The 13,308-nt window shown below is 39.5% G+C and overlaps 1 protein-coding gene across 1 annotated transcript; it reads right to left on the reverse strand.

Annotated features, from left to right (window-relative positions):
- Positions 1 to 1,647: 1,647 nt before the first annotated feature.
- LOC135467472 (putative ammonium transporter 1) lies at positions 1,648 to 11,032 on the reverse strand. Its single transcript, XM_064745246.1, has 11 exons — positions 10,990 to 11,032; positions 10,303 to 10,392; positions 9,526 to 9,759; positions 9,057 to 9,166; positions 7,910 to 8,047; positions 7,340 to 7,573; positions 6,714 to 6,852; positions 4,170 to 4,264; positions 3,125 to 3,251; positions 2,533 to 2,655; positions 1,648 to 1,790 (listed from the first exon to the last, which is right to left on the reverse strand). The coding sequence occupies exons 1-11, from the start codon at positions 11,030 to 11,032 to the stop codon at positions 1,648 to 1,650; spliced, it is 1,476 nt and encodes a 491-aa protein (XP_064601316.1).
- Positions 11,033 to 13,308: the final 2,276 nt, after the last annotated feature.

Here is a 13,308-nt window from a genome sequence, read left to right on the forward strand (position 1 = left end):
TTTCACTAATGCTACCGTTTGGAGACATCAGCAGACTGTCACTGGCTAAGTTTGCCTAAGTTTTGTTAGTTACCTATTGTAGGTGGTTTACTCCGAAAACTCCGGTTTCATCCATCCATTAAATTGCACTCACCATATCGGTGAAGAATTCTTGAGGTATTAAACTTCAATCAATTAATTCACTCATTAAATAAAACAATAGGCCTGTAGTATGGAAACTGCCTTTATTCCTGTAACATATATTTAGAGTGAAAAGCAAGGGGCAGATAACTCCGGCACGAGGGCATATGGCCTGTGGAAACAATACGCGTTCCTGATGTGCAACGCAGGACACAGAGATCTCTCTTAATTTAAATACTGTGTTTCATTTACGTAACGACGTTATCCATTTTCAGGGATGTGGGTTATGAAGGAAGTTACAAAATGGGATTGACGTTGTTTACTGTGAAAATTCATTGTATGTGTCAAGTGGAGTTCTGCCATAAATGGCGGCCTCCGTGGCTCAGTTGGTTAGCGCGCTAGCGCAGCGTAATGACCCAGGAGCCTCTCACCAATGCGGTCGCTGTGAGTTCAAGTCCAGCTCATGCTGGCTTCCTCTCCAGCTCAAGTGAAATATTCTTGAGTGCGGTGTAAAACATCAATCAAATAAATAAATAAATCTGTCATAAATATGACTTCCCAATGAAACTGCACCGACTCTATCTGACATGAAAACTGCTTAATGTGAATGTTCGGTAAATGATACAAAACACAGAAGATCTCCATCAGGTAGACTGGTCACTGAAGGTAATTTACATAAAAAAGAAATGTGAAGACGCAACAGATATTGGCGTGGAAGTCGAGATGTCTTTCTCGTGTATGTGGCCCTACCTTCAGGGTAATACATATTCAGATTTGAAAACTTGCATTTAACAAATGTGTTAAAAGAGCACATTGCACAAATGTACACTGGTTATACATGATAATAAAATGAGATATTAAAAGTGAAAAGCCCCTCCGTGTAAGTATATTTACATATATTGTAAGTATAGACCTGCCAAACATATATAGATTTAAGTGCCTTTAAATATAACAATATACATGTATCAAAAAGTAATATGAATAAAACAGCCAAAGCACAGTTCTGACAGCGCCTAAAATTGGACAATGCAAGAAAGAACTCTTTTGCTTAAAGAGTAAATGGAACAGTATTAAACATGTTGTAGAAAATGAAGGGATTTTAAATGGTTAGCATTTTAGGTATGACGTTTTATGAATGATACATGGACAAACTTAAATGTCAACTAGTTTTAAATTTCGCTAGCTGGAAAGAACATCATCAAACTGTAAATTTTGTGAGTAAGTTGACAATAGAGAGCAGACAAGGGGAGATTGCTGTAGTAGAATAAATGCAAGTTATCGATGACTTTGAGCGCAAAGTAAATACAAACGTCCACTATTAAGACCGGACCCTTTTCTACGTGAAGAAAGCGAAAGTCACGTGATAGTTATTGGACCAATCAAATCAAACAATATATAGGTGAGGTACAACAATAATATTTAAAAGGTGCATGGAGACACTTAATAGTCCGAAAACTCCTCGTACTCTTTCGTCATGACGGTAACGCGAGAAAAACCAAATTCTTGAGAAAGAGAAAGACCAAACAGTTACAAGCTGGATATCACGTGATGGTCTTTGTTGATACCGCTGTCCTTGGACGAGGAGCTCTCTTTGTCCAACGTTCGCAGAGCGTCCATCTCCGGGTTCCCAGTCGAGCGATTATTGGATCTTTTCGTCATCACAGTGTCCACTGGAATAAAGCACACATCCCGTTGGTTGGTCACACAAACATATTGCATTTTATTAAAGCAGTAAATATGAATAAACTAGACGCACATACTGAGAGAAGAATAAACCAGTCGAAAGTTGTGTTTATATTTCATGCAGTTTACCAACAAAAGCATTTAAGCCGCTGTTTTCAAATTCCCAGTGACATCGGACATTTTCCTTCATAAAAGAAGATTTCCGTTTTGGCGTCATCTATGACAGTGTTTTTATGTCTGCAGGTGTTGTCGGCAAAACCTGGCGAATGGCGGCGAGTTTCCACCCATAAGCTTTCATGAGCATGACAAAATGCCACAGTAAATTTATTTATTTATTTTATTGGTGTTATTAGCAATAATCTAAAATATTTCACTTATACGATAGCGACTAGCGTTATGGTTTGAGGAAACCGTGCCCCGGGGTCAAACAGTGATAGCACACTAAAGTCAAAACTTAATTCATTAAATTGGTCCCGTTATTTTAGCTGAAATTCGTTGTACAATAACTTACCCAGAATTTCCGTATTAAGCCACAATTTTAATCTTGTAATGTAAAAGACGACAGTGCTAAAATGATTTGAAATTTTGACTTAGTCTAAGATCGCTTTGTGATCTCGGGGCCCTAGGGAATATACTGGATAGCCGGCAGACCTTCCCGTGTACTGCCGGAGAGTAAGCCTGCAAGTACAGCAGCAGGTATCAGATTGTTGGTTTGTTAAGTAAACCTACCTTGGGATTTCCCCAGAACAGACGTGCCGGCCAGGAAAGCCAAGTGATCGTGCTGTTCTCCCCAACCATGACCGTAAGCCTCGGCCGGGTAAGAAGGCTCTCCGTGTTTGGGGATATCCAACCCTGAAAGAGACAATCACTGACGGGTCACTATGAGCTCTCCATGGACTCACTGGGCGAATTCGAATCGCTGTTCTCGTGTTGATTTCACAGATGACTTTAAAATACACACCAGGACAGTCGCACTTCGATCTAAAAGTGACCCTTATATGTTCCAGAAAAGCTTTCAAATATAGTTCTCGAGCATGGGCCAATTCCACAAAACCATTTCTGCCTTAAGTCAAATTTTGAAATACGATCTTAAGCTTAGTTTTGGACATTAAAAAGTTAAAACTTTGTCGACCTCATCAATGTTACCTTTAAAGATATGTGTCCAAATTTCAATTTCAAGTACCAAAAACTTAGCATTATAATGAGTTATTAAATTTTACTGCAATCAGAAACTACTTTGTAGAATCTGCCGTCTGTGGTGAATGTTGACTTCCGATTAACGTGTGAAATTTTACATGAGCTTTATGTCTCTAGTACACACCTTTAATCTCCATTTCCTCGTCCACTCTCAGCATGTTGAGTTTCTTTAGGGCAAAAAAGATGATAAACGACAGGACGATTGTCCAACCCAAAATGGCGGAGATTCCAGCCAGTTGCCAGGCCAGGTGCTGTGGATACAATACACACACGATTTGTACAAGAGGCAAAGGGTTTTTGGGCCGAAGAACCAACCGTTGTAGTTTCCGAAAGTCGAACCACTCCGTCCGTAAGACCGACAAGCTAGCTGTTTGCTGTTTTTCTTTCTACAAAGTCTTGGATGAGACTGGATTTGGGAAAGTCCCGGATCTACCATTTACGATGCACACGCCGGATGATTATGTTTTAAAGATGCTTTTATATACTATGTTATAATATTTAACAGCTGAAATATGCTTATTAAATGTTATTAAAGGAGAAGAAAACATAAAATGATGACAAAATCACATGAAAGTTACTTGCAAATATGATTTTTAATATTTTGTGAGATTTTTTTCTTTCAGGAGAATCCACGTTATAGTATATATCGTCTTTGCAAAACTATAATGATCTAAATAAGGACGTGATGCATGTCTAATAAATTTATTTCAATGTAAATTTGTTGCTTTCATCAAACACACGCATTTAATCTGAATTATGATACTATATATGAATATATTAATACAAATATAGGCCTACATCTGTATGATTTAAATATTATTTAACCATAAATATAAATGATCAAAATCCAAGTGGAACACATCTGGTACCTGAAAAGACCAAGTTATAGAGCGAATATATTTACATCCCCATCTATAGCATTATTACACAAAGACATTATATACCAAGGAATGGTCCCAAATACCTACCATACAAACATTTTTTTCAAGTGTCCTTTGCTCTTCAAAGAAAAATCGAAAAAATATCCAAGACCACATTTGAAACTAACTTTTCACGCACTAGCTGAACATTATATAGCTTTTTTGTTTCTCCAGCTTTGGTTTCTAGTAACTCTCAACTATAGTCGACATTATACTCACTCAAGTCAAAAAGTGGAAGTGGCTACTTACAAGGCCGGACTTCCGGTTCCAGAAGTAGAGAATCCCGTGACTTTTGGAGAAGAATGTGACCATGAAGACGCCAAAAAGCCCACCTCCGAGATGAACTGTCAACATAACTCTCCATGAGTTCCTAAATATTCCATAGTTCCAATGTTTATCGTGGAAACAGCTCAGTCGAAAGTGAATATAAAAGACTTGCAGCATAGAGCAAATCAAAAGCAGCGACGACTGCGTTCTATTTGACAAATGATCAGTGACGTCCAATAATTTGCAATTCACATAACTGCATATTTTGTACCAAATTCCGCCTAGTGCATGACACAAAAGGGCCTTTAAGCTGCCACTATATAAGCATTTATATGATCAGTTAGAATAAAATCCAAAATGAGGTAAATTAACCAGAGATCGGAGATCGCCAGTTACTTATGACCATATTCATATAGACGAACCGATGGACGGGTTGAGAGACTAGCTAATATACTTTGCATTTCCGGTAATGTCCGGTATCTAAACGACCTCGGTTTACCTTTGACAAATTACTAACAAACATTCTGGCTTTTCTAACTTACAGATTCGTGCGTCATACTTGTGGGAGATAGGTGATCTTATCTCCCTTATAACGAACCTACATGACTGAACTAACACGAATTCAGTCGACAGCACGTTTGTCAAGAAAAACTTCATATCGTACTCCATGCATATTATGCAAAAATAATAAAACTCCAAGTAAGAAACGATGTATAATCCCCGTGGGGTGAAAAAAACAACACTAAACTACAAAAAGCTTCCAGGGCATATTCTCGTTCACTCACTACCGTTTCAGGCTTATCAAACCGTGTAATTATAAGTATTTAATTTGAATATATTTAGACATTCACCGGTACGCGTCGAATTCACACAGAAATATGCGCTGGGTAAAATAGAATGTCTGACTTTCATGCCTGATGAAAGCACAATACAGCGGAAATTAAGTTTGACGTAAACAAGTCAGTCAGCATTTGTGTTATGAGAAGCTAGGGGAATTGTAGGTTTATGTGAATTGTACAGTTCAATGAATACGGACATTGTGAAAAGCACGAAGAAAGCGAGAAAACTATAAATCACCGACAAAAAACAAATATACATGGTAAATATGACCCCGTCCTTGGCAGGGATATAGAATGTATTTATTGCTAAGTGGTTTCAATTCAAGAATAAACGGAGGAAAACATGGCTGAATACAGTATGTATAATTTCATTTCCTTGTGGATGTCCTAGACTTAATAAATCTAGGAAGAAATTTAAACAATACATGATGGTGTACGACGTTGCGGTGACGTCAACGTTGATAGTGGTCAAAACAACTTTGTTGAGCAGGAAAGCCCAAATCAGGGGCGCTAAGTTGGTCACGTGTCCACAGTATTTTCATTTGTAACGTATTATTCATTTCGACTACTGGCGGAAAATATGCATAAATAGACGGGTTATTAAGAAATATAAAATATGCCTCAAAATGAAAATATTTTTCTCATTGTTTTGGCATATTTCCTTTCCATTATCCGTAAAACCATACCATTCGTTTTATAGTACCTTTTCTTGTGCCTTTAACGTATTAAAGCCAAGCTGTTACACGCCTTTTGAATCAACGGCTTCAAGAATCTCATCACAGGAGTTTGAGCGGATGCGTCATGTACTGTAATGTTTGCTTCCACACAAAAACAGACAACTGAAGAACTTGATATTTTAAAGGTCTTTCATTCATTTTGAAAATTTGAAATCAAAACATGGATCAGTTTCAAGAATTGTGTCTGATGGCATTTAATTTAATATATACTTTATTTTGTGTTTTCCTGCCTCTAAAGAATAGCATAGCTTATCAACTCATAGCAAGTTGTTAGTCATAGCTTTCTTCCTAGCTTCGAGATGGTTTTCGAAAGACGAACGATATAAAGCGGCTTTATAACATATTCTCTAGTGGCTGTAGAATCGTTTTTGTTGGCAGCGCGAATCTGTATTGTTTTCATCTGACACAGAATACACGCCGCTGTCCGTGGTAATTAAGTACGGAGGTTGAACAACCACTGATTTTCAGTGCAAGAGCTGGTGATGATTATTGGTTTCTTATAAATAACCTTTTCCTTAAATCATTTTATCCCCCACGTGGAGGTTACTGACAAATACGTCATACATATAATATAGCCGTAATTGCTCGTCCCTATTTTGTCGTCAAATATATAAGCAATGGATCTGCTAGGTTTCCTCTCACCTTAATGCTTGTGGCCGTCGTATAAGTGAAAAATTTTTGAGTACAGCATAAAATCAATCAAATACATACATAAATAAGCAATGAGGAACCTTTTGCTAGACCAGGTTCCAAGCTCACTTGTTCATTGTTCTCTTGCAATGAATTAATACCACATTTCCACGCAGTTTGCCATCGTAAAACAGGAATGAACAATACACTTCACAGCATAGGCCTGAAGTACTCTAGACGGGAATTTTTCCCCTTTGTCTGAGATTTATTCAAAACATTCAACATGTAAAACTAGAGGACTCGCCGTTAAATGTCCTTACCAGCTGTGGCGTCGAGCGGGTCATCCACACGAAGCTTGACCACTGTCCAGGAGGAGACCATGTAGACAATCCCTCCTAGCGTTCCGATAACAAACGACGACCAGGTGTAGAGGTCGTTCACGCCTGCGCACACTGACACCTGAGAAACAAAACAGTTTTCTGAATAGCTCCTATCCTCATATGAGTTGCAAAACAACTGCAAATTAGAATAATTAAGAAAACACCGTAAAAAGTCGACCGCGGAAAGTTAAGTGAGTGTAACAATAGACTTACAGCATAAAGAGTAAAACCCATCAAAAATAAATAGGCTGTCAAAAATATGACCGACCCACCGCAAACAGGGTGACTTCCAGAGCTGCCTGTCACAGCTAAACAAACGCAAGTTCGCAATAACTGCGAGATTTCCCGAATCAGATTTCGCGTCGCCTGGCACCCAGAAAGAAAAATTATAGCGTTGCTCGACGCAGAAAAAAGGACAACACATTCGTCAAGTTTGGAAATAGACAATTATTTGTTTTCTAGCCTATCTTTGTTCAACATGAGATGAGTAATTTACACCCTGAATTCTTTCTCCCCATACCCGTACGTATGTTTCCCTTTGCCATAAAGAGATGAGCTATACGCACCATTCCTGTGAGACAGCCGTTCAGAGTGACCAACAAACTCCACTTCCGGTCACCAAACCAGCCTGTTTTGTTGAGGAGGAGAGTGATGAATGCCCCCCCAGTTCCCGCCACAATGGTGTTCACCACGACAGAGGCAATGATGGCGCCGTCACCTGGATTAGAAATGCTACCCAGAGAGCCGCCATTAAAGGCTAGAAATCCGAACAACAAAATGAACCCCCCAAGAGCAGCGAACTGAAAATCAAGGTTTAATACATCAGAGTTAGGAACGTTGGCAAGGTGCATGAAAACGTCATGTCCTTAGTAATGCCCACCCCCATTACTTAATTAAATTATACCGACAACGCCTCGTGACCCTCACAATGGTATATATGGAGCTCAGATTTTTACCTTTAATAACAAATATTTTCATCAAAATTCCTTTAGCGTTCCCATCAAAACCAAACCACTCGTGCTTGCTCACCTACAATATCAAGTTACTAGCGAGATTAACAAATATTTTTGTTAAGATAACAAACTTTAAGTATCTATTATATGACTGAGACAAAAAGGTAGCCCGTTACTACTTACTGGTACGGAGTGACCCTTAATGTGGTTAGCCTCGCCAGTATCAGGGTCAAATCTGCCAATTCTGGGACCGACTACAAGAGCACCGATGAAAGCTGCAGCGCCACTCAAGCTGTGGAGCGCTCCACTTCCGGCAAAATCCTGAAACGCCAAACACAAATATATAGAAAATGTGTATGCTCATAATATCAGCGGAAAAAGCCTACCTCACCACAAGCTCAAAATATTAGGTATAGCCTACCTCACCAAGAGCTCATAATACAGGGTATAGCCTACCTCACCAATCGCTCATAATATCAACGGATAGAGGCTACCTCAGCACAAGCATCATACGCTGTTGTATGAAAAATCTTCATCTTGTCAGTGGCAGTGACATCCCTGACTAAATTCCAATAACCATTACACATGGGACTGGGAACTTATTGACAGTAAGTTTATTCTCTTGTATGTTGATCAGACTGGCTGCATTGTAACATTTCTGACGAACTCGTTGTTCGTTGATCTTGACTTTGACTCGATCGACAACACGTGGGTTTTTGACTTTGACTGTAGGGTCTCCTTATATTGCAGTCTCTTTATTGAAACATTCACTTTCCAACGCCAGTCGACACTCACGTAATTCCCAGATCGGCTTTCCCGATCAAAATCATCGTTAAATTAAGCACTTCAAAAAAATTCAGCTCGTTAAGAGCTGATAGCTTTCAAGTTGCCAATAGTTGGCTGTTACATACTTGTTGGTGTATGACTGGAGGAATCAATGATATGCAATGCAACCATGCGTTCTAATACATATTTAAGCTGGCTTTACCAAAGTCTATATCCGAGGATCATATCAAATTTTCTCTATTAAGAATAGAAAATAATAAATCCCTGTACTCTTTATAGTGTAAAAATGATTCTAATGTTAGGAAATTTTGTGAAATGTAATTATCGGGGGTGTTTTAAAATAATAGCATAAATCGACATTGTGCTAATTGATTTTTACTAAAACAAATCACCGGTATACACGTAGCGTCTTTGAATATATATATTAAGTAAATTCATTGTCACTCATTTTTATCGAAGGTTGCCTAAGGTTACTCACACACTAATTAAGCAGGTTACATCAGAGGATTTGATCTTGTAAAAGCAAGTGTTTATTTTGTCTTACCGTGTATGCCACTACAAATTCCCCTCCATTCTCGTCCATGTATGTGGCTCCATTTAGCAGCCAACCCTGCGGACTCCATGCCCATCGGGACACCACTGGGTAGACGAAGCCTGAAGGGAAAACAAGTCTTCAATTGGATTCATGGACGTGAGCTAGACATGACCTCGACATGAGCTAGACATGGCTGTTGCAACGCTCTATTTCCTCCTGCAATAAACTTCGTCATCTCTTGGAATGTTAATCACCGAAAAAAATTGCCTCTCGAGTGAATAAAGGTTGTGCCAATCCATATATGTCGTCCTTCAAATGACTTTAAATGTCAGATTTCAAAACAAAACAACAGAAATGTCATATATCAAAGACTTTTAAGACTGGAGTAAGTTTTCATGTTTTTTGTGTTTGTTTGTCTTACCTGTTATGAGGAAACTGTAAACGAGGTAGCCATTTTTTTTGTGTTTGTTTGTCTTACCTGTTATGAGGAAACTGTAAACGAGGTAGCCATTAAAGTCGCACCTCTCGGCCACGGCCCCCGAAACAATGGTGGCCGCGGTGGCTGCGAACACGTACTGGAACAGCCAATAGGAATACTTGGCCGTGGGCAGATTGTAATGAGCGAGTAGGTCAGCCTGATACCCAATGAACCCATTGCCTTCTCCGTAAGCCAGAGTGTATCCGAACAGCCAATAGGAAAGACCCGAGACAACTGGTAACAGAAAACAAGTGAGTGAGTGCTTGGGGTTTGACGTCGTACTCAACAATTTTTCAGTCATATGACGACGAAGGAATCATTAGGGTGCATGTACGTGTAATGTGCCTCCTTGATGCAGGACGGATTTCCACCGCTCTTTTTTATTTAGTGCTGCTTCACTGAGACGACTTACCGAAGGCAAGTAAGCCGCCCCGCCCGAGCCATTATACTGATACGGGTCAACCAGTCGTTGCACTATCCCCTTCATGCTGAACGCCAAGCGAGGAAGTTACAACTTCCTCTTTTAAAGTCTGTGACTCGATCAAGGATTGATCCTGCAGAAAACAAGGCATGGTATCAACTGCAATTACAACCCAGGTGTATCGCACAGAAAAATGATACGAAAGCCAAAAAAAAAAAATAATCAAGCTTCATCGAAAACAGAATTCAGAAATTACCTTTATTTCAGTTGGGTTTTTTTTCTTAGATGTTAATATTAGAACTCATAAAATGAAAAGATTACCGATTAAGTCACCAGTGCATTGCTTGGCTACTCACAGAAATCGATCAGATTTTTAATCAGGATGTTCGTGGTGTTCTTACTGCGCACGCTTCCGGCTTCTAAAAACGCAAATCCGCCCTGCAAGACTGAAATAAGGAAAACAGTGTAGGAAACGATAGTATGGCCAATCCTGTCAGACTAAAACTATAAACAGGCAATAGTTAAAAAGGCAGATAAGGCAGACTGAAAAAAGGAATGTTAACAAAACAGATGATCACATCTACAGCACATCTGACAAGGCTGTGACACTTACAAAAGATAATCACATCTACAGCACATCTGACAAGGCTGTGACACTTACAAAAGATGATCACATCTACAGAACATCTGCCAAAGCTGTAACACTTACAAAAGATGATCACATCTACAGCACATCTGACAAAGCAAAGACCTCACAAAAGATGATCACATCTACAGCACATCTGACAAGGCAGTGACACTTACAAAAGATGATCACATCTACAGCACATCTGACAAAGCTGTAACACTTACAAAAGATGATCACATCTACAGCACATATGACAAAGCAAAGACCTCACAAAAGATGATTACATCTACAGCACATCTGACAAGGCAGTGACACTTACAAAAAATGATCACATCTACAGCACATCTGACAAAGCTGTGACACTTACAAAAGATGATCACATCTACAGCATATCTGACAAAGCAACTACACTTACAGAAGATAATGAGTGACATGGTCACGAGGAAGAAATCGTCCATATTCTGCGCGGCGTCTTCCTGCCATGTTTTCGTCAATAACAGTGACTGTTTTAACGCCCATATTTCCTGCTGTAGTTGAGTAGCATTGAGAACCTGAGTACCATTCACCACTTCAGAAGTGTTCAGACCTTCCATGCTGTATATTTTTAAGCTATTCTGTCTAGTGTCACTTCTCTCTGAGAGCAAAAGGGTGTCTGGATATTAGACCTCAAGACCAGAGTCACCTTTTTTTGACTTCATAAGCCGCGAGGCGAGTATATAACGATCAACGCTTCGCTGGGTCCATTGACATGACCTGCATAGCAAACACCTTTGTACTATTGGGTCAGCTATCTAGATGATAAGAAACTTGCAAAAACGTCAAAATGAACTTTTATTTAAAATATGTTCATGACCTTAGCCATGCCTCGGGGTGCATTCGCTATTTATATTCATAAAATCAGTCGGCTATGTGAACCTACAACGGATCGGTATAGGTAATGCCTCACCTATAGAGTTCACACAAAACTTACGTGGTCAGTGGTTTTAGCTACCCAGCTCAATATATGATGGTGCATACAAGTAAAAGTTAATATTGTTGAACTACACAAAAAACTGATGCATAACGGGGGAAATGACAGCACATTGAGAAAAATGAGCCCGAATCGAGGATTAAGATTGTCTTATAAATGAAAAGCTCTAACGATGTTTTCCAAACCACATCAAAAACTGGCTGCGTCACAATCTAATTTTGTCTCCCTGCACTCACTCAGTGTCCTACTCTACAGTAGCCTGATTTATTCAGTTCTGTTCAAAGTGTCAAAACTATTTGGATACTAAAATTAGATCTTTCATACATGCATCCTAGCAATAAACTAATGCCCAGATTCTTAGATAAGTTAAAATAAGATGCACTTTTAGCGCACTTTACAAATCGATCAAAATTAGATCAGTGGTTTTTTTTTCACTCAGAACGTCTTAGGGGTAATGTTTTTCACCAAGATGGTTGACCCATAGCATTTTTAAGCAGATCTGTGCAAGGAATTACGCTTACTACATGTACATGTATCCTCACTACATGTACATGTACCCTCACTACATGTACATGTATCCTCACTACATGTACATGTATCCTCACTACATGTACGTGTATCCTTACCACATGTACATGTATCCTCACTACATGTAGTCTTACTACATGTACATGTATCCTTACTACATGCACATGTATCCTTACTACACGTACATGTATCCTCACTACATGTATCCTTACTACATGTACATTGTTACTAACCTCTTCTTTCAGAGGCATTTAGAAATTGGGATGGTATAGATTGACAGAGGCATTGACAGAGGCATGACAGATAACAACTCCTGGATTTATTGTGGTGGTGACGTTTCGATGCAGGTTCATGCATCGTTATCAAAGCATATGAACATACAGAGATACAAGACAACATATATACAGTAAGAGAGTGAGTGGTGTCAAAAACAGGCAACAATGTAACATAGATAATGGCTGCATGGTTTAAGGCGTCCACTGTCTAATCTGATTAGGTCATTGTAGGCGCTCGGTAGGTGGTACCCGCTGTCTCCGTTAAGCTGTGGATTGTGTCGTCGGATCACGATAGCTTCCAGCAGTTTCCTTCTTTTGTAGTCTGACTGGTTGTTCTGTAGGGTATGAACAGTGTTCCATTGGAGCTGGTGTTCTGGATGGGCTCTGATGTGGTCACTGAGGGCTGATTTTCCATCTAATTTTTCTACTGAGGCCTTGTGCTCTGCAATTCTGATATTGAGTGGTCTACCGGTTTCTCCAATGTATTGCCTTTGGCAGTCACAATTAATGCTGTACACAGATCTTTTGGGTTCTTCCCTATGGGTTGGCTGTTGCTTTCCATTGGCTTTGATTAGGGTTTTAAGGTTAGAGGCGGAGGTAAACGTGGTTTGTATGTTCAGTTTGTCATGCAGGAGTCTTCTTATCTGGTAGCTTGGGGAGCCTATACACGGAATGGTTATATATATATATTGGGGAGGTCGTCGGGCCTCGTTGCTCTGGTCCTGTTAGCTGGATTGAGGGTTTTACTGATTGTTCTCTCTATTAATTGTGGGGGGTATCGGTTTTGGGTGGTGAAGGCTGTTTCGAGGTGATTTATTTCTTCTTGGAGGATGATGCTGGATATCTGTATGGCTCGTTTTGTTAGGGTAGATATTATTCCTCTCTTGATCCGATTAGGTTGGTTAGATTGGTAATTCACGTATTGGTCTGAGTGCGTGGGTTTGCGGTATACTGAAGTGAG

This window comes from Liolophura sinensis, chromosome 6 (genome assembly GCF_032854445.1).
Source record: "Liolophura sinensis isolate JHLJ2023 chromosome 6, CUHK_Ljap_v2, whole genome shotgun sequence".
Taxonomy (NCBI): Eukaryota; Metazoa; Mollusca; class Polyplacophora; order Chitonida; family Chitonidae; genus Liolophura; species Liolophura sinensis.

What these genes read in the sequence shown, in the direction of transcription:
- LOC135467472 (XM_064745246.1), bottom strand. Translation starts at nt 11,032, where the DNA reads ATGGACGATTTCTTCCTCGTGACCATGTCACTCATTATCTTCT. An exon ending in TTAAGGGTCACTCCGTACCA is followed by an intron (nt 7,574 to 7,909) that starts GTAAGTAGTAAC and finishes CTTGATTTTCAG; the next exon opens with TTCGCTGCTCTTGGGGGGTT. An exon ending in CGAGGAAATGGAGATTAAAG is followed by an intron (nt 2,656 to 3,124) that starts GTGTGTACTAGA and finishes TGTCTCTTTCAG; the next exon opens with GGTTGGATATCCCCAAACAC.